At 35.0% G+C, this 22,481-nt stretch overlaps 1 protein-coding gene across 3 annotated transcripts; it reads left to right on the top strand.

The window, feature by feature from the left end:
• The first annotated feature begins 2,778 nt into the window (after positions 1 to 2,778).
• On the top strand, positions 2,779 to 20,902 carry LOC129254970 (tRNA (uracil-5-)-methyltransferase homolog A-like). Of its 3 annotated transcripts, none has more exons than XM_064107682.1 (17): positions 2,779 to 2,800; positions 3,815 to 4,247; positions 5,738 to 5,826; positions 6,508 to 6,583; positions 7,126 to 7,247; positions 8,540 to 8,689; positions 8,949 to 8,997; positions 12,017 to 12,080; positions 12,447 to 12,482; positions 13,251 to 13,468; positions 14,340 to 14,437; positions 14,890 to 14,999; positions 15,635 to 15,756; positions 16,884 to 16,959; positions 17,501 to 17,620; positions 18,372 to 18,468; positions 19,561 to 20,902. In XM_064107682.1, exons 2-17 carry the CDS (start codon positions 3,828 to 3,830, stop codon positions 19,724 to 19,726), a joined length of 2,013 nt encoding a protein of 670 aa, XP_063963752.1. In that variant the 5' UTR covers positions 2,779 to 2,800; positions 3,815 to 3,827; the 3' UTR covers positions 19,727 to 20,902. The 3 variants fall into 3 exon arrangements, with proteins under 3 accessions (XP_063963752.1, XP_054749495.2, XP_063963754.1); XM_054893520.2 differs by lacking the exon at positions 2,779 to 2,800 and adding an exon at positions 2,905 to 3,211; XM_064107684.1 differs by lacking the exon at positions 2,779 to 2,800 and adding an exon at positions 3,323 to 3,354.
• Positions 20,903 to 22,481: the final 1,579 nt, after the last annotated feature.

Raw genomic sequence — 22,481 nt, forward strand, 5'->3', positions numbered from 1 at the left:
TTGCCAAAACCTAATCTAGAATGTTTCAAACATGGTTTTATGTATGCGGGAGGTAAGCTTTGGAACACCTTGCCATACGCTACTAAAAATTCAACATCTGTACTATCTTTTAAGCATTTGTATAAGAAAGCATTTTTTAACTAAGTGTTGACTTATATGTATTTTTACCAATGTAAACGTCCAGCTGCATTTATTTTAGTCTCTTTTAAACCTTTCGTGCAATATGTTGCAAGCTTCGTTTCCTTTTTACAATAGTAATTTTTTATCCTTGCACATTAGTGAATGAGTCGTGTGTGGATTGTTTTTATTCACGTGTTGTTGCAGGGTGATCTGTCTACTGTGATTGTTTACTGATAGTTTATGAATGAATCTGGGTTGGGTTGACTGATTGTGATTGATTGTGGGTGAAAGTGTGTTGGGTGATGGGGTGGATGGATGGATGCGTGGTGTGTACTCTTCAAATGGGTCACGAGGTTTGCAAATGGTTCCTGGTTCCTCTTCTCTTTTTCATTTTAACTTGTAAATACTGATTCTCAATAAATTGTGTAATACGAACTGCCACTGTCATTCTTATTTTTTTAGCTTATCATATGCAGCTGGTCGTATTCTTATATCAGCTTAGAATTTTGATGTAATTTTTTTAACCCTTTCAGGACCTTGATGTAAAACAGTGTTTTTATACTGATCTTGTGTTTTTTCCTGAATAAATATATTTCAATAAAATAAAATAAATAATGATTGAAATAGAGAACAATTAAGCTGCGTATCTGAATAAACATGCGTGCGCGTGTTTCAGATTTTGACCTAGAATCTGGCATTCTAAATACCTTTTTTTTTGCATCATGAAAAGCAATAAAGCGTGCGCGAAGCGCGATCGAGCTTAAAATATTTGACATTCCGATCTGAAAAAAGGTCAATTTAAGCTCTGTATTTCAAGCACTTTGTAGGAAAATTGTAAGGTGGATATGAATCACAGTTAAAAACATCTGATATGTTTCATTGTTATTACTTCGAGTTTTGACATAGGACAGGGACATTCTAAGAACATTATGTCATCATATGAAAATGATGACTATCTTCCTATTTCTCTTCCTAAGCGGGAGATGAAACTTGTCGATATTCCATTCTGAAAAAGGGTCAATTTGATTATTAAATAATTAATATCTTATTTATTAAATCTAATAAGCCTAATGAGAGCGAGAAATCTGTTATTCATTATGGCCTGAAAACTGGACATTTAAAGCACTTTTATGATTATGAATAAGATGCATGAGTTAATATATTTTCAACAATCGATGCGAGCGCCAATCGTAAGCCGAAATTTTTGATAAACTGTCATGAAATGGGGATTTTAAGTAGTTTGTTATAGAATTAAAATTGAGATATACATATCAAATCACCAATCAAAATGCGAGCGTGCAGCGTATTACATTTGGATAATTTGGCCTAAATAGGGATATTTGAGAACTTTATGGAATACAGGAAATATAATAGGTACCTGACAAATCTAATTTTGCGAGCGCGCAGCGCGAGCAGAAAATGTTAATATTCTGAAGATAAAACATAAATTATTACAGAGCACTTTTAAAAATCCATTTTTAATTCAAACAAAATAAAGAAAGTTCGATTTCCGAGCTGAAATATGTTTTATATATATTGACTTCAAAATTTGATATGAATCTCCGTATTCAGCAGAATAATATAAATCACCTAAAAGTCAATGAGAGCGCGAAGCGCGAGCGAAAATTTCAAACTGTATAGTGAAATTAAATATTTAAAAAACTATTTTCTTAGTCTTCCCCTCATCTTATATTTTATTTACTCGTCTTCCTCGATCCTCTTATGTTTCCCCTTCTTTTTTACTCCTCCTCCCTTTTCCCTTCTTTTTCATTTTTTCTTTCTTTCCCCCTTTTTCCTTTTTTTTTGATCCGCCAATAGGGGTGGGGGCCGGGCCCCTCGGCCCCCCCCCCTGGATCCGCCTATGCTTTGGAGCGGCTTTCTTTGTTCTTTTTCTCAATAAGACAAAAAATGCTATGCCTTGGAACGGAAATTTAAAAATGGGGGTCCCCTGATCCGCGGCACAAACCCACTACTAGCATGCATTATATACTGTTCGAGTACCCCCACCCCCCGGGCACTGACTGCCTCGATCCTTCAATCCTGAAGATTCTTGCAGTCTTGTAGTACCGGGGACCGGCAGGTGCAATTAATACACCGGGTGAACACCCTACTCTTTGACGAAAAGTTTATTGGTTTTAACGTGCATAGGTTGTGACTCTCCTATACACGGGACCATGGGCGGAAATCCCAGGGGGGACAGGGGGGACTTGTCCCCCCTACTCAAAATAGTAGGGGGACATAATATCAAATGTCCCCCCTACCATTTGTGGATTTTTATGATGGTAAGAAATACATCATTCAAAATCGAAATAAAACATGTATTTTAGGACGAGATGACCTTACTTTTGGGATGATAACCTTTTTTTTTTTTTTTTTGGCTTGTCAAATTTTTTTCCATCGAAATGACCTTAAATTTGGGGTGATAACCTTTTTTTTTTTTTTTGCTTGTCAAATTTTCCAGCCCCTTGTCCCCCCTACCTTTTGGGAGAGATTTCCGCCCCTGCACGGGACCAACATTTGCGTCCTTTCCGATGGACGGAGTGTTTTCCAACTGCATTCACACCCGCACTGAACACAGTGGTGAGGCACGCTAACACACAACGCGCGCTAGCATGGTTAATCTGACGACTTTTTTTCTGTTTCGATATACTTGTAGGCGAGGCCTATACAAAGTTGCCCTGTAATGTATTAAGTTTTTGTTCCCCCTTTGTTTTCCCCTTAGGCTAAGTAATTGTTTTGTAATGTTGGTACTCTGTTTTTAGATATAAAAAGTTTTTTTTTCATGTAGGGCCTAGCTATTATGTATTTATATTATCTATGTCACGGTGCACTCATTACAAGCTGTGCTTTCTGAGTTGCTGCATGCCTCTATTGTTTTATTCAAGTTCTTGCTCTTATCGTTGGAAATAAATGTACTTTCATTCATCTATCCATCACTGACTGAAAAACAGACTAAGCTAGTAAAGAAGTTAGAGATCGAATGGTCATGCGAATTCATATTGTTAATGTTGCACTGCTTAAAAGTGGCCGTCTGATCAGCTGTTCCAGTATTTTCTTAAGACAAACTTTCATAATTTCAGTGATCTGTGAGGTGAGTAGACTTTTAGACATCACCTTAATGAAATATCGGCAAATCCAACTTTGATCTGTTTTCTGTCTCTTTTTGCACTCCCTGTACACCGTGTGTACGCAATCTGGCATTGAGATCCAGTCCCACATGTTTATTTTTGTGCAGTAATTTTTTACGAACGATTCAATTAGTCTTGTTCTAAGACTGTAATTCAAAGACAAATGAATGTAGATTTTAGAGAAAGAAGCGAGAACCGAGAAAAGATAATAAATGCAAACAGGATAGCAAAAAGGCAGAAAGGATGAAATGCAAGGCATACACACCTGCAAGACAATACTCAATAGCAAACAAAAAGTCCTGTATTTACAAAAAAAATCATAATTTTTCATATTTGAAAGTGAATTTGAAGTGGAAAAAATAAGAAAACCCTGGGCCTGACCTTGCCTGAATTTCTGTTACGAGTACGAGCAATCATAATTTTGCCTACCTGTATCCCCATCACCATGTGACTGTGGCAATAACGTTGTAGCATTGATCTATGTTTGACAGATGATCTTAATAATCATTTCCAGTTGATAACATTTGCTCATCTTATGTTTTACTGTTATTGTTATGTGTTTATAGAACAGTTACTGCCATGGAAGGAGGGGATAATCAAAAGGATGATGCAACATCCGAGAGTCTTAAACTGCAGGAAGAACTACAAGATATACAATCATCAGGTGACCAAAGCAGCAGTGAGCAAGCCACCAAGGAAGGAACTGAAACAGATCATATGATTCCAAATATCAAAGAAGAGAATGCAGCCTCTTCAACTTCAACTGGAGAAGAAAAATTGGCTGCAGATAATTCTTCCCATTGTGACACAGAAGACAATACAGATGAGGTGATAGACAAGAGACAAGGTTCCGATGATGAAGGCTCAAAGGATGTCGATGAGGATGAAGATATGGAAGGAGAAGATGAAGGGACCAAACATCAGGGACGGGAGGGAGAATTCACATCTGAGATATTCAAAATCATGCTGAGAAATCTACCAACAAGATTTGGGTTTCAGGTGATTTTTTATTTTATTTCAGGTCCAGTGTTGAAAGATGGCCATCTACCAATTTGAACACTGAACTTGTAATCCCCAGATCTATCTGGATTGTTTATTATGGAAACTTTTTATATGAGCACAGTAATAAAATGATAACCCTACGCAGTAAAAGTACATTTTGTTTGTAGTTACAAGATATGCAGCATTAATAGGGGGAAATATTTATTGATACACCAATGATAGAAAAATACTTTTACATTATTAAGGTGATTTCCAAGAGATAGTTACTCTAAGAACCAGATTGTGAACAAGTTCTAGTATAAAGGTCTATATATGACTAATTACTGAACTGCATCCACACCAAAAAAAAAGAACCCAGAATTATTGCTCATAATGAATGCAGGGCTACCATAATTGTCTTCTGGATTATGAAGTCCCGGGGGGGTCACTCTCCACATGGCCTGCTACGCACCCGCGTCCAGAAAATGCGTCGAAAAGGGTCCCGTTTCAGGCACTCAGGCGTCGTTGACGTCTATGGCAAAAAGGGTTGCATTTCAGCACTATTCGCTGGTTAATCGCCGTTTAGGGTAGCCTTTTCTCTCTCTCTTCACGCCATTTAGGGTTGCTAAGTTGGTTATGAAGATGATGCCAATGAGGGGTGCAAATATGAATAGATCTACGCCGGGATACAAAATAATCCTCGCACACAACGGCCAGCGCATCACTTATGAGAGAATACCCCCTTACAGTATAGCTCTATACTATAGGCAGCAGCCTAGGGGTTTAGGCCTTTAGTCTATACCATTTTTATTTGATTCATACCGGGGATTCCTATGATTTGTTTTTTAATTATTATTAAAACAAAAAAAGAAGATATATAGAGGTTTAATTGATGTATGTATTTTCAACACATTAACTGGTATGGATTCCATTTTTTTCAAGTTTTGATGAAATTGGTAAAAAGAATAGTAAGTGAAGCATCAGTCAGTCAAGGCAAGCAACATTTTTCACTTGCATTCGTTAATTTAGGCTAAAAGATGGCTATTCAAAGTGGCTAACGGGTGTCATTGAGAGTAAATTATGCTAGCCTTACTTGCAATAATAAAAAAAATGCCGGAAATTTATACCTGTTGTATGTAACATAAATTTAACATCAGTAATCAGTATGGTATCAAATTAATTGATTTCGATATGATTACGCCACTTAGGGTATCGAATTAGGGGCTTTTCCCTGTTAACGCCACTTAGGGTGGCTTTTCTCATGGGTTACGCCATTTAGGGTTGCAAATTTAGTTAATGTAGTTACGCCGTTTAGGGTGCATTTATGAGGTTGTCGTACACGGGTGGGTAGCAGTCCATGTGGAGAGTGACCCCCGGGTATGAAGTACTTCCTTGAGATTCTTATTCAATATGGATCCAGAAGAAATATTTGCAGTCACAAATTTGACACCTTTCTTTTAATAATTGATTATACTGTGATAATTTTTCTCTATCTGATTGTAAAACAGCAATTACGGAAGATGTTAGCAGGTCTACAGCTCAAGCCAAAGAAGTTGAAAGCTCTTAGAAATAAGGATTATGCCTTTGTTACTTTTTCGTAAGTATTGGTTTCAGGGAACTTAGTCATTGAAGTTAAGTTTTGGAGGGACCTAAGGAAAGAGACCCTTTTTTATAGATTTTTTATCAAAAGCTAGTCAGTATCACAACATAGCTTGTATGAATCTAAATGAATTACACCAAACAATTTGTCATCTTGTATGTTGAAGACAATGACAGACCCCTTTATCCACAAATATTGTATGACAGCTGGTCAACAAAAACTTTTTTGCCCTTCATTTACTGTCTTACATCCAATCATGGAGGCCCAACTGACTGTTGAGGTCTCTGTATTACTAAAATAATTCATAGGATATCTTGGGCACAATTTTTGATGATATAGCATACAGTGTATCTCAATAGTGTAGGACAATTTGTCAAGTTTAGTTTCAATTTAATTTGTTTTACTGCCAATCGGCAACACTAGACATTGGCTTTATCTGATTGATTTAATTAGATTTACCTTGATTCCATGAATATATAGTCATAGAGAAGAATTTATGTGATTCATCCCTTTTTGATATCCAATATTCATTGTGTAATGTTACTTGGTTGAATCATTTATGCGTTATTTTACTACAGAATTTTAGTGATGTTGCATTATTTTCACATGTAATGTACTATATCTTACGAAAAATCCACTGTTTGGACATATCAAATATGTCTTGTTTTTATTCTTTAGATGTGAGGAGGACAGACAGAAAGCAATGGAAGTTCTCAACAAGCATGTATGGAAAGGAAGACGATTATCAGCTAAGGTAATCATGTTTTCATTATGGTTAGCCTTATAACTAAATTTACCAATATGCTAAATTTATGAGTTATATGGACAATGATCTGATAGGATAATTGCAAAATGGAGTTACAGGAAGGGCCATTTGGATTGGAGCTTGAAATTTTGGAGGAAATCATAAAATTCCCTTTTCCCCCCAAATCACCCAAGTGGTGAAGATTTAGTTTTTAAATTCATGTGTCAAATTTTAACAATGGTGTGCCACATTTCCCATTATACATCAACACATAAATTTATTTAAAATCGACATTTATTTAATAGTATATAATTTCTGCTTCTGGAAAGGTGTAAAGCTGTTACACTATTATGGATTCCACATTGTCAAAGATATTAATGCACATGTTCAAACAAATATGAATTCTGTTCTGATAGTTAAGATCTGTAGACCCTATAATAAATACAGATAGGAATAGTCATGTAATGTCAATTTTAAATGCCATGTTTTTTCTATTAAAAAAAGGCAGTGAATAAGATGAGAACAAAACATAACTGCCATTTTCCTTACAGTTTGCCAAGCCAAATGAGGATCCTATGGTAGCTCTGAAACGCAAACAAGAGAATCAAGGAGGAGGGGGCAAGAAGACCAAAGGGGATCAAGATACTGATGAAGATCTTCCAATAGAAGATAGGTAGGGACAGAGTAATATGGAGGGGTTAATTTGAATTGAGTTGAAATTTTTCATCAGAATTGTGTATTTCCATTTTAGCTTTGCAGAATTTGTATTTGATACACCAAATCTTACAAGGGCTCACAGAATTTGCATAATTAATGTTACATTGCAGTACCATGCTGTTAGCTATTCCAATAGTGTGCGTGCAATAGGGATACATTGTTGTGTGTGGCAGAGTGTATATGTAGAATCACTGAGCCTGACAGTACACAAGGCTATTTAGTTGCCCATGTTGAAAAATTGTGCGTATATAACGGTCCTTACTGATGAGTATTAGTATACTTGTTTTCAAAGTGGTATGGCAGTGTATCCTATTGCCGGACACCTTTATTTCAGTGCTTTAAAAATGACAACTAGAGGAAATACAATCAAGAAAAATTCGCACTTGCTATTCCAAATATTATGAAAATTATGAATATGGTAAAATTATTTTATATTTACCAACCATTTTCTTTGCATCACACTTGCCGCATACCCCTCCACGAAAAACAGTTATTTTCGTGCGTGACGAATTACATCATGATTCTGGACGCGTGCCGGACGGGTAAAGATATTCTTGATTATAATGATGTAAGAACAAATTTGTGTGATTTTTTCTTTTTATATCATATCATGAGTAAATTCTAAGTTTTTGTTTGCTGTTTCAATATCGATTCTGAGCAGATGTTGGTAATAAATTCGTGTTTGATAACTTATTTTATTTTTTCTTGTTGGCTGCATGTTTCATGGAACTTTCCAATATAATGCTCGTTCGTATCGTGACGCTCATCAAGTTCTATCGATGCGCTGCCGATCGTCGACGGCTCTATACTCACGGTAAACCTCGTGCACGGATACCTTGAGAACTAGCCGTTGATGATCACCCACAATACACCACACCTCATTCGATCGAAGGAGCGGACGAGATTAAAATTCGGCAGATCAGACCCATATTTCCGTTAAAAAATATATCAATTGTTAATGCAAAACTATGTTATTTGATATTTTAAGCATTTTCTATCATTTTAGAGATAAATAAGGTAAAAGTTGAATTTTTTCGCCTTGTTTTTGCAATCCTATTCTATGTATTGCTCTGTGAAATTGAATTGCGGAAGTCTTACGGTACGAAATCGTTTTCGAACGCAGTAATATGCGCGTCCGGAATCATAATAGTGTCCGGTAATACAATACGTGACTATAATTCTCTTCCATATAGTACTTTTATCTCAAGTAGAGAATTCTGATTTTTTTTTTCTGGTTGATGCTTGTAGATTAAACAATGCAGTCACTCCTCTGTGGAAACAAGATTACCAGGATCAACTCAAGGAAAAGCGGCAAATCAAAGAAGATTTATTAAGAAGGCTTGCCATAATGTTCTTCAATGATATACCTGCAATGCGTACTCACATCAGTGAACAGAGGTGAGATATTCTCCTTTACATCAAATTTGCTTCTCTAAAATATATAATGGTAAAATATGCCAACAGTCATATATCCTCAATGCAATGGTCTTTGTCATTTTTACATTCATTTCCTTTGCAAAATGTTTGTGAGACTTCGAAAACAGCATTTTATACCAACTTGTGTGACTTCTTAGGTCATGCTAACAAGTCAACATGTTCCAGTTAGTCAAGGAGTAATTTATTTCATGATGTTATTTCAATAAATTTTTTTTCACAGGGAGAAATATGATGGCTTATGTTGTCAACTGGAAGATATTAAACCATCGGTGAGTGCTCCTCATATTTGCTTTAATTTTTCAACATATATTCATGTATTAAGGGTATGACTGTGCCCTAACCAAACCGCTGTCTGATTTGTGTTTTTATTCCCTTAACATCACTGTTATAGGCCTACTTATCAGTCATTGTAATTTAAAGATTAAGAACATAGATTTCAGGTTTTCCACATTTGAATGCGCTCATATTACCGATTTGTCAAGCTCTGTCCATTTTTTCATAGTGTATATATAGACCACCCCCTTCTTCAGCAAATATATTCACAAGTTCTGACTTCTTGAAGAAATTTGATGAATACATGTGAGATATCACTATGTCCAGGAAAATTGGTGCTATTAGGTGATTTCAATGTCCATTGGGAAGATATGAATAAAAATGATGTGCTTCACATGAGGAACACCATTTCTTCGGCTGGGCTCGTTCAGCATGTCCAAGGTCCAACACACAATTTTGGTCATACTTTAGATCTAGTTTTTACCAGAGATGATTCAGTTATCTCACAGTGTCACACATTCGACACTTGTATTTCTGATCATTATATGATTCGTTTTTTACTGGCTCATCAGAAATCAGAGCCAGTCTCTGTTACTTCTTCCTTACGTAATTACCGCAAGATTGATAAAGCTCAATTCAGTAATGCTTTACTTGACTTAGTTTCATCTCAACCAGAAGATTTAGATAATGTGTCTGATTTTGACTGGTATGTTTCTGGCGTCACTAAGGTACTGGATACCTGTGCCCTCTGAAGCGACGTAGACCCTGGTTTAATCAGTCTGTACTTGTTGCTCGCCAGCACCGACGTAAAGCAGAACGTAAATGGCGTAAAACACGACTAGATTCAGATCGCACATTGTTCATAGAAGCTAATAGGAATGTATGCCAAATCATTGATACCGCTAAAGAAGATTTCTTGAAAGATAAGTTAGGTTCGTGTTCTGTCAAGGAGGTATATCAGATCACTCTTTCACTTTTGAACAAGAAGTCGAATCAACTTCCCTTATATGAATCTGCAGCCATATTAGCTCATCAATTCTCTTCGTTTTTTGTCAACAAGATAAGGAGAATAAGAGCTGAACTTGATGCATGTACTGTACCTGTTAACATTCAGTTTGGTGATAATGAAAATCAAAATATTCCACTTTTCGCAGAATTTCAGTTGCTTTCTCAGTCAAATGTATCCAGAATCATTATGTCTTCTGCTACTAAATCCTCTCGAGTTGACCCCATTCCTACATGGATTTTGAAAGAAAACATTGTTCATTTATTACCATTGCTCACAAATGTAATCAATCAATCTCTTTCTACAGGTATTTTCCCTGATCAAGCACATTCAGCAATCATCAAACCTTTTTTGAAGAAATCAGGGTTGGATGTAAATGACATCAGTAATTATAGACCGGTCTCAAACTTAACATTTCTAGGTAAACTCATCGAGAAGGCGGCATGTACTCAACTAGCTGATCATATTGAATCTAATAATATTTTTGATCCTCTCCAATCTGCCTATAGGCCAGGTCACAGCACCGAGTCAGCTCTGATCAAAGTAAAAAATGACATCATGTTTTCTCTCGACTCAAATAATGTAGTTTTTATGGTGCTGTTAGATTTATCTGCCGCGTTTGATGCAATAGATCATAACATTTTCATATCCCGGTTATTCAATAGAATAGGCATTAGGTCCACAGTCTTATCCTGGTTCCAATCATACCTGTCTGGATGGACTTCGCAAGTTGATATTGATGGCACATTGTCAAATCCCATAACTCTAGAATTTGGACTCCCTCAGGGCTCAATAGTCGGACCCATAGGCTACTCAATATATACTCTTCCAGTTGGTGATATCATCCGAAATCACTGTATCAATTATCATTTTTATGCTGACGACGTACAATTATATGTTTCTTTTGATCCGAAGACTCCTGGAGCTCTCAATAATGCACTGGTTAAACTCCAGAATTGTATATCAGATAAAAGACAGTGGATGATAGTGAATAAGCTAAAACTAAATGACAAAAAAACTGAATTTTTTGTTGCGGCCTCTACTAATAACTTGCGCAATCTTCCAAATGTTCAACTTGATGTTGATGGTACACTCATTAGACCATCAGAAAAAATACGAAACCTTGGTGTCATATTTGATTCCCGCATGTCAATGTCGTACCATATCTCTCATATCTGTAGCACAGTCACTTTTTATTTAAGGAACATTTCTAGAATCAGAAGGTTCATTGACCAGTCTGCCTGTCACAATGCTGCTCGTTCATTGGTTCTGTCTTGTATCGATTATTGCAATGGGCTCTTTTCTACAATTCCCTCTAATAAATTAATTTGTATTCAACGACTACAAAATTGGGCAGCACGATTAATTTTACAGGTTTCCCGAGATCATCCTTCCCAACCACTCTTTAATTCTCTTCACTGGCTTCCTTTTAAACAGAGAATTACGTTCAAATTACTCTTGATTGTCTACAAAATACTGAATAAACAGGCTCCACAGTATTTAAGTAACTGCTTGAATCTGTATACACCAACTAGAGCACTTAGGTCGGCCAGTGATCACCTTCGCCTCACATGTTCATTAACTCGTACATTAGCTGGTGACAGAACTTTTACGGTGTCGGCTTCAAAATCCTGGAACGACCTGCCACTAATAATTAGACAGTCTCCAACATTAGCAATTTTCAAAAAGTCATTAAAAACTCATCTCTTTTGTTCTTTGTAGTTTTTAAAATATTACATTTGATTAATTCATTGTAAGCGCTTTGGGCCTAATGGGAAAAGCGCAGTACAAATAATAAGTAATAATAATAATAATTTGGTTTGGGTTTTTTGTATATTTTATAAATATTCAATTTTTAAAATAAAGTACAACCCCTTTTTTTATGTTGAGTTTGTGTACGATGTAATTAGATGTGTGTCTTGGGGTTTTTGTCTACAAGAACAAATATACTGTATGGAATGAGATTTTGTTGGTTTCTGATGTTAATTCCTAATTATTGTTTTATTCAGCCTATAGTGACCGGTTATCGGAACAAGTGTGAATTCTCAATTGGAAAAAATCCAGATGGAGAAGGTGAATTTTTCAAACTTTTTCAAAGTATTTGTATTGTAGTAAATGCACTGCAAAATATGTTTCATTCTCCTTCCCAAATTAATGAATTTTGATTGATATCATTGTACATTACCAATTGAAAATGAAGTAAAAAAATTAAATTAAACTTATTGTTGTTAACAAAAAGTTGTTAACAAAAATCATGTTAGTCAAAACTTTCATTGACTAGAATATCGGAGGAATATGAAAGAAAAATACAATATATGGAAGACAAAAATATTAATCCAAAGTATCCTGCCAATAATTGATCAGTTGTATATAGTTTGAAATTTGTTCATCTTGATGACAAAGATGTCACACCAGTCAATATTTTGAATTTCTCTGCAGAAAAAACTGTCGGTTTTCGTCTTGGTCTATATAAAGGTTAGTATATGTAGAGTACTTTTGCACATAGCCTCTTTATAGAGGGTTCCCACATGACGTCACAGTCAGCCATGTATGAAGACATAACAATGGGAAATTTGTGCATCATAATGTTTTGATGCTTGGGTTTTAAGTGTTTTTCCTCCAACATGGCTGCTTGGCGAACCCACTTTAGACTGACTTTTCAAAGTGACTTTTTTCTCTTTAGATTATAGATTCAATAGGTTAGTTGTATTTTGAGAAAATTTTATAGGGTTTATTAAAACATACTCATCAACATCGTAGTCAACAACATCACTTTATTTGAAAATTACCTATCATTTTCATTATCATCGTTATCACCTGTATCATCATAGTCATCATTATCATCATCGTCATCATTCCCTTGTTTGATTTGTTGCTCCGTTCTATCCTTGCCACATTGATATGACAACGTAGATCCTTTTGACCAATACCCTTTTCTATGCACCACATTACTTTCCATTGTCAGTTTATCATCGTCTGGGTCTAGGAGCATTTACAGCCAGTCTGCTCACCAAATCATTTTCTTTGTTTTAATGCATCTTACCAAAAGTTAAACCATCAATAGTGAATGCAGAAATACTGATGTATTAAAGATTCTTGGTGCTTTAGGGATGGATTCCTGCAAAAAAAAATAGTATCGAGTTGTATCTTGTTGTCATCTCATATCAGACATGTTCATTGTACATGAGTCCTTTCTTTCATTTGAATCCTTATATTGTATTCCACTGTTATTTCTATATGCAGGTGGTCAGATATCAGTAGTGAATCCATCTGCATGTCCCAATGTACCAGGAAATTCCAAAGCTGTTGTCCAATCCTTCCAGACCTATATTAGACAGTCTAGTCTTTCTGCATATGACCCCATGACCCATAGAGGACACTGGAAGATGTTAACGGTCAGAACGACCCAAGGGTCAGGGGTCATGGCCATGGTAACCTTTCATCGGCAGTCCCTCGCTGAGGTAAAACATGCAGCATTGATTGACAATGAAACAATTAAGCTGATTAAATTAAAAAATATTCCTTTTCCATAGATGTGTTTATTTTGAATTTGCCGCTTTGATAAATTCAGTTTTTTTAAGATCAATTATAGACATTGATCACATTATAAAGTATAGGATTAGTGAGGCTATCTTTTAGGCAAATGCTGGAATTTAGGCTCAGACAATGATTCAGTTTGACATGATGTATTATTGTAGTCTACATTATTTCATTATGTTAGCTGTTATCAGTGGTTAATTGTGCAGTGTAGTATTAGCAATATTTTCACAATACAATGTATGCTGTTTGTTTTGATTGATTTGTGTAAGTTGATTTGTGAAATGTTACAGGAATATTCTTACATTGGAACAAACTAATTTGGTTTTTAATTGTATTTCATTGTCGGTCGAAAGAATTTCAAATACAATTTTATATTACCAACCTTTTGAGAAATAACTTCCACTGCAGCATTTACTGTTGCAATAATACACTGATCATTATCTGATGCATTGCTCATTAACTATTTTGAGACGTATGAATCAGACTGTGACTTTGCTCCCGCCTTGTTCATTAAGAACAAAATTTGATAGATAGATAGATAGATAGATAGATAGATAGATAGATAGATAGATAGATTGATAGATAGATAGATAGATAGATAGATAGATAGATAGATAGATAGATAGATAGATAGATAGATAGATAGATAGATAGATAGATAGATAGATAGATAGATAGATAGATAGATAGATAGATAGATGATAGTTAGTATGAAGTAAATGTTTCTATTGGTCCACAATAGACAGATGTTAACATTTGATGGGTAAATGTCAAATTTTTGTTATCTCAAAGGATGATGTGGAGAAAGAGAAGCAGAAGCTTGCTGAATATTTTGGAGAAGGGGAAGGAAAGTCTTGCGGCATCACCTCTCTTTTTGTGCATGTGCAGTGGTGAGTCAAATTAAAATTATTTGAAATAATGAGAGTTGGAATGAGTATGATCCAGGCAAAAATGAAAAATAAAAATCTTCTGTTCACGTCAAAATGAGTCTTTATTGAACTTCATACTAATTTTATGTTCAGATAAATTTCAATTTTTCAAAAACCTGTATTTGATTGCTTCTGTTATATCCTAAAGGAGTCTAGAATTCTTGTAGACATTGTTATGCAGGGGTGTGAAAATTCAGCTTTTAAGATGTTTCAGCTATTTTGCTTTTGATTTTCAGCTTAATTTCAGCTTATTATGGCTTTCTTCTGTGCAAAAGTATGGAGGCTCTGTCAATTTCAGTTTTTTCAACACTCTTCAGCGATTTTAAGCTCTTTTTATTTATGATCACTCAATTCCCTGTTTATGTTCATTATGCTTTTGAATTTAATATATTTTTTCATTGTTTATCTTTCAGGCAAGGGGACAAAAATGCCATTAAGTTTGATCATATTCACGGAGATCGTTACATCACTGAGGACTTACTGCAGTTGAAGTTCAAAATATCCCCCGAAGCTTTCTTTCAAGGTGATTGCTACATTGTTAAACCTACAGTTTAGAAGCAAATAGCCTGTTGGTCATTCCTTCAACAACAACAACAAAAGAAATAAAACATGAAAATGAAAAGAAATTTGAAGTGAAGGAAGGGAAAATAAGTGATGATGGGGATTTGGGAAAATAAAGAAGCTTCCATGGCTAGTAAGATTGATATAATTGATCTTCTTGTTTCCTTCATTTAAAAAATGCACTAACTCAATGGAGTCTTTTTCAAATTTCTGAAAATAAGTACTGGTATTCATTCTACACATCAAAAAAGGATAATCACTATTAACTCTGAAGTCAACTAAATACCATCCTGTCTCTGATATCATGATGTAAATCATTGTTTTATCTAATAATAAATCAAGCCCTAAGATGGAGGAATAAATCTCTCAAGCTTCTATTTAACCCATTAGAGGTTGAATATTTTTGCTGTAAGACATGTTTTCCATACACTCTAGCCCACATATATGCAGGCTGAGTTTCAAACAGGTTAAAGATTTCATGTGTATCTTTTCATGCTGAAAAGAATGTTGATTGGATAAGTTTGGGGTCATTAATAACAGATGGTTAAATTCAAGTTTACTTCCTTTCTTTTCTATGATATTACTATGTGACAATAGTGAATACACCAGCAGCTGAGCTTCTTTACACAACAATAGGTGACTGGGCTCAAGTCACTAAAATAACAACACTTCTAGATATCTGCTGTGGTACTGGAACAATAGGAATCTCTCTCGCCAAGGTAAATCAACTTTACACATACTTATAGGCCTGCATATCAACTTTTATCAACTATGATACATATCAGCCAAATAAAATGCATGGGAGATGAGGGTTGTTAAGCCCCCTAAAATCTAAAATAGCCTTTATAAATGACTAATAATCATATTTACCATTGATTTCTATTATATTTACCATTAGCTAACATTTATTATATTTACCCATTTATTACAATTATCATTGAACCAAAGTATAGCAGCTCAAACGAATTTACGGTCAATTGATGACAGTGAGTAGCCCCTTGCTGAACATGTAATACATGGTTGAGAGGTTGTGGTATTACAGTCAGGAGGAGTCTATAGAGGAAAAAAATATATGCAAGGTTCTTACTCAATTGTTTTACATGTGAATATTTATTTAATCGTTTAATCTCAATCATTCCAAGATATTAAAGGGGAATTAAATCTGTGGAGATCCTCTCATTGGCAATGCGACAAAGATGTGTGATGTCGTATGTGAACAACTTTCCCTGGTATGGACTATGAAATACCCCCAAAATGTATTTTTGTTTTGCTCTTATGGTGATACGAACGTTTCATCCATTATGTATTCTTTAAAAATCTGTATTACATGCCCTCCAATAGAAATAATGCATGATCTACTAATAGATGTGATAAAAGAGGCAGTTTAAGAGAACTATATAGAAAAATATGGGAAAGTTGTTCACATGTGACATCACACATCTTTGTCGCATTGGCAAATCATGGAGGATCTAAATTATAATGATCCGAACTTTAAATGCTCATAACGTATTATATGTTCAATTTTTCTCAAATTTTTGTTGATCTGTTTCTTTCGATTTTTTTGTTTTCACACAAGCTATCTTGTTTCAAAGGTTTAATTTTTCTTTAAGCTTAATCAGCCTTTTTTTTATTTTTGAGTCATTCAAGTTACATTCTATTAATCATGGCTGTAATTAAACTGTGAGGATAATACCATTACATGTGCTCTACTAATATTAAGTCTGTCATTTTTACATCAGTTATCTAACCCGTTGATGCAAATGTGTCATTTAGAATGAGCTTTTTAATTAGTTTGAAAAATCTTTGTAATTTTTTTTCTTGTTCTTCATTCATTCCTTTATCCAAGAGAGTAGATAAGGTGATTGGAGTAGAAATGACCGGACAGGCTGTAGAAAACGCTAAAGAGAATGCTGCAATAAATGGTATGTGCACTCTCTTTCTCTCTTTCTTTCCTCTCTCTGTAGCACTCTCTCACCTGTGCCAGGAGTGTCATTTTCTTACAGGCATGCTGAAAAATCAATAAATAATTATCAATATTTTTTATCATTTTTTGCACGTGCATCCAAGGGGGGGGGGATAGCTCAATATTTGGGATGTGACTATTTTATATAACAAGCAACATTTCACTGTGGCAAGAAAAAATATGTTACTGTATTACACTATAAGGAAAGAATATCCTCCAAGGACCACTAATTTTCTCTTTGAATGGCTGTCTTAAAGGTGTGGACAAGGTAACATTCCACTAGAAAGCAATATACTCCTAAAGACCACTTCTCTGCAGGTACAGACCTTGATTGAAACTCTGATCAACAAATGAGTCTTGAGACAAGTCTAGCTCAAATACAACTTTCTGTTTCCTACTTGACACAAGTCCTAGTCAGGGACTCATCTTCAGACCACTTTCCTCAAGTGAAGGTTAACAAACCACTAAGGTTCTCTTTACTTAATATCTCTCTTCTATAGGTGTGGACAATGCAACATTCTACTGTGGCAAAGCAGAAGACCTATTGCCAGGGATTACCAATAGGCTTCATAACAGTCTTGATGTCGTAGGAATTGTAGACCCACCCAGGGCAGGATTACGTAAGTGACTTCTATTTTTACTGAAATAAGTGCAAAACTTTGTAGAAAGATAAATGACTTAATTAAATTTTTGCCCTGTAATAATATATAAGAACTGAAAGCTGCTAGATTATTTTCAAAAGTGATTGGTCAACCCCACAATGGGTTTGTTCATTCATGATAACTGGTTTTTGGACAATTTCAGGAAAAGTTTGTTTATTGAACAAAGAACAGGATATACATTTTTCTCATGCAAATGGAATTTCTTTTAAAACTGAGCCTCTATTGAATGCATATCCTAAACCCATCACCATTGAAATTGTGATCTACTATTGAATGAAAATCAAAACTACTGGCTTATTCTGCTTGAAATGTACCTCTTTAGTCCAGTACATGTGTGTGTAAGCTTATAAGAGGAATAGACCATTTTCTGAATCTACATGATGCATTAGTACCTTAGTAATCTCCAGTGTCCAAAATAAGTACAAATGTGACTTTTGTCCATCAGGAACTTTCACTGATATTCAGTCAGAAAGAAGGTGCATGAAATAATGTTTACTTAGTTTAATAAACCCAATGTAAACAAGTGGCAGAGAAATTATTGCATATTGTGTATGATTAGAGTGTGTGTGATCATATTCATTCTATTATGCACCCTGTCTGTTGTATTTGCATTTTAAGATGCAGTTTACTTTTGATAGAAATTTTACAACTTCCAATTAAATGCAATCATTCAAATATATATTTTCTTATTTCTTCAACTTCTATTTAGATCAACGTGTTGTCCAAGCAATCAGAAGATGCCCAAAGTTAAATCGTCTCATTTATGTATCGTGTGATGCAAAGCAAGCCTCCAACAATTTTCTGAAGTAAGTTTGGCCTACTGTAGTTATAAAGTTTAGGTATCATGCGACCTTGTAGATAGAAGCATTGTTGAATGTGGGGGGGGAGGGTTATCCCTCTGGGACTGCTGCCTATGTTGAGGAAGACAGTAGCTGTTTACATGTGTGTAACATATGATTCAAATGACAAGTGCACTAAAAAAAAGGTTGATTTCAATTAAAAGATAAAAATCAAACTTGCATAATGTAAAATGGATGTAAAATAAGAAAGTTCAAAATTTTGCATATTTATGATCATGAGAGTAGAGATCAATATTGGGCACTGATGGTGAAATTGATGATTTTGAATTGAACAAAAAGCTAAGAGATGGTCTTCTCATATACATGTACATAATAGATAAAAACTTCACAGTAGAAGACACATGACATGTGAAGAGAGAAGACATTAGAGGGATGAAAGTGGCTGTCCACATCTTGACTGACCCCACCCCTACACTATCCCTAATAAACCTAAGGGTTCTCAAGTAGAGGTGCTACTCCACATGTGGCACAGTTATTAGACATTGCCAAGATGTGTATTTTAGTTGCTAAGAAAAAAGTAAATTGTATTTTTTATCAAATTGTGTTAATTTTGTATATGTTGATTTCACTAGTAATATAAATTAGTTTTGTGGCCAATAAATAAGCCTTGTATTTAAATTTATGTGGGGGGGGGGGGGTGGGGGTTTCAGGAGCCCACACTATGACGCTTTGGAAAGAGACACAGTACATATTTCTGATGACAAATTTTGCATTTTAACAATACTTATTGAGAACTCCTGGTCAAACCTTGCCCCACAACTTGTGTTATCACTTCATCATGAATTCCCCAGAATGTTTTAGTTTTATTGTGGGGCCATTTCAAGAATGTATACAGTTTAGGGCATATCTGTTTATGGGGACACTCCTTTATTTGAAGCACCTTTTTTCTGCTGGGTGATCCAGCATTTGCCTAACTTTTTATTTTGGTTCATGTTGTATTTCTCCTTCATTTGCCCTTCATTATTACTTTTTCACTTTTTCTACACATTTATTAAAGTCTTACTCAATTCTATATCTGTTTCTTTTTGTCGTGTGAAGTTTGTGCAGATCAATGTCAAAGAAGCAGAAAGGAGTTCCGTTCACATTAGTCAAGGCAATCCCAGTCGACCTGTTTCCACACACAAGCCATTGTGAGCTGGTTCTGCTCTTTGAGAGAAACCTCGGTAAAAAGATTGACACCAACAGCAATAGCTCATCTTCATAGTAACAAGCTAATCACGGTTCCGATGGTAGATACAATTGCAAAATTAACAAGAGTTATAACTCTTTAAAAATGGACCCAAGGATTTTTCATCACTATATCATTTGCATAGCTTCATTGAATGAAGGTGATGCCAAAGGCATTGATATAATTGACAGCAAAATATAAACAAATCTTAATCATAGCAATGATAGCAGACTTAAATACATTAGCATTAATCTGGTTATATTCACCTGTATTCATCTCAATCCTATGTGCCTTTGGTGAGGTCTACAATAACAGCCACTAAACCAGACATTGATATTGACATCAGAACACTAGAGGAATAGGGATGAGATCATGAGACATATTTTAAAAAATATATTGCATAATGCCTGTTTATGCTCTGCATGACATACATGTATCAAATCGTAGACTTCCTGCAAGAAGGGACCTAAATGTGACGTCATTATGATGTAATAAGCAAAAAATTCTAACGTGCTTTATGCATATAGATGCGTCCTTTTTCTGGAATCTGGATCGCGCACTCACATTTGCGACTTTTTTTCCGGGAACTAGATCAGTGGATTGCGTATTTTTCTTCCCGGAAAAAGGGCATACAGTATTCATTCTTAAGATTAGAAACCGTTAAGAGAGTTTTAAATAAAATATCAATTAAGAAAAAATCTTGCTTTGTCAGAAAATTTGAGAATTAGGACAGAAAATAATACGCTAGCTGCTAAAAGCACAAAAACAAGGTCAAAACATAATCTGCGTTTTCTCGAAAATGTATGTTTTGCGCATGTGTGCGCTTAGTCCCTTCTTGCGGGAACTTGACAAAATGATGAATGGATTGGCCAGTGGTGGACACATATGTATTGGGGAATAGGCATGCACCAAATAACACTGGACAGTTCCCCCCCCCCCCCATCTAGGAATGGTGATGACTACCGTATTTGTGTTTGTCAGATTTTCGTGGAAGAAATTTGTTGATCCATCCTACATAACTGGACCATTTTCTAGGGGGGAGGGCTTCTTCATTGACCCCCATATTTCATGAAATCCTTGATCTGGCCACAACCCTGTATATGTACATGTATGCCGTACCAAATGAAACTTTGAATATATTGTATTGCTTTGCTTTTTTTTATTTAGGGATTCACTAATGAATACCTGTAACAAATAGAATTCAGAATTAAATTCTCTGTCTTCAGTGTCATTTGTATGTGTAAATAAGTGTTTGATCTATATGAAGTCTCTAAAGATATATGCTACAATGGAAATACAGAGATATGGAACATATTCTTTTTAGGCAGTGAAACTCATACAGTGCCAATAGGTTTTGCTTGTTTTTTATTTCCTTGACAGTTACGCCAATGATTTGGTTTTGCATTTGATTACTATTGTCGTATGATGAAGGGATCCTTTCTAAAAATTGTATACATCTTCCAATGGTCATTTCAAATGCACAGCCAGCACTGTAAAATTTAATGCCATGATTACAGCTTTTCTAAAGTTAATAAAAGTATCACTAGATGTGATGCCATAACAAGGGCATTAATACTAGAACCTATTGCTTTTAATATGATGATGATGGTGATGACGATAACAATGGCAGTGATGGTGGTGGTGGTAATGGTTACAGTGATGATGATGACGATGATGATGACAATGAGACAATAATTACTTTTTATCGTCATCAACCTGCAATCCAATGTGTTGGTTCAAATCCATTGCTCCAACACCATTGAGCCGCTGTGTGACTTTTCCAGTTCATAAGAAATGTGTCAGATTTCTACTGGGTTTTGAAAACCATACCCTTCTTAGCAATCGGTAGGCAGGTCCTAAAAAAGTAACTTCAAATTTCATCCAAATGATATTCATGACTAGAAAGTTTTTGCATATTTAGTGAGCTGGGTTTGGATGAAAAAATCCATTTTAATCTAGTCATATTTTTCTAAATATTTATCAAATGTCTTGTTTTTAGTATTTTTGTAAAGAAGAAGAATTATTTTTTTTTAGGTCGTGTTGGAATCTATTGCAACATTTTGTAATCTACATGTAGGTGAAAATATGCTCAAAATAATTGCTTTCTCCTGGCCAAGTCAATGATTTTACACTTTTTGTTTTATCCCAAATGATTTTTAGATCATGATAAATGTTTAAAATTAAGTAGGATTTAAAAGAAGGTGTGGTTTCAATCAGGTCAAGATCTTTAAAACCACAAGAGTTCATTTTGATTGGTCAAAGAGACCACGCATCAAACTAGTCTAGATTCTATCAGTATTGGTGCGTATGTTATTTCTCTCCCCTTTTTTCATTCTGCATGGTATCCCCATTGATCGTGATATCCCCTCTTTCACTTGTGGTGCCTGCGAGTGATGTTAAGTGACGGGGTTTCTCGCTCTCTTTGTCTATCTTTTTTCTCTCTCACACATTTTTTTATGTTGTTTTGCTACTATTTCAAGTTTTAGTTCTCATATGAAGCTGTGTTAACTGTAGGAATGGATCATCTTTTATTGTTGTCCATTGTTGCTTGTGTCATGCAACTGCAATAAAATGTATTGTAGGTTATTTTTATTCCATCATTTTTATTTCTTCTCTCTGTACTTGTACTAAAAATGTGCTGTTATTATCATATCACCTCATCGTACCTTCATATTTCACTCTCAGTAATATTCATGGAAGAAAATCAAGAGTGAAGAATTAAATTACCTGTATGTAGAATGTATAATCTTAGATTAAAATACATTTGATGAATTTTCTCATGTTTTGTGAT

This window comes from Lytechinus pictus, chromosome 2 (genome assembly GCF_037042905.1).
Source record: "Lytechinus pictus isolate F3 Inbred chromosome 2, Lp3.0, whole genome shotgun sequence".
Classification (NCBI taxonomy): Eukaryota; Metazoa; Echinodermata; class Echinoidea; order Temnopleuroida; family Toxopneustidae; genus Lytechinus; species Lytechinus pictus.

Coding starts and splice junctions, on each gene's coding strand:
- LOC129254970 (XM_064107684.1), top strand. Junction 12,081..12,446: donor AAAAAATCCAGATGGAGAAG/GTGAATTTTTCA, acceptor ATTTCTCTGCAG/AAAAAACTGTCGGTTTTCGT. Junction 18,469..19,560: donor GCCTCCAACAATTTTCTGAA/GTAAGTTTGGCC, acceptor TGTCGTGTGAAG/TTTGTGCAGATCAATGTCAA.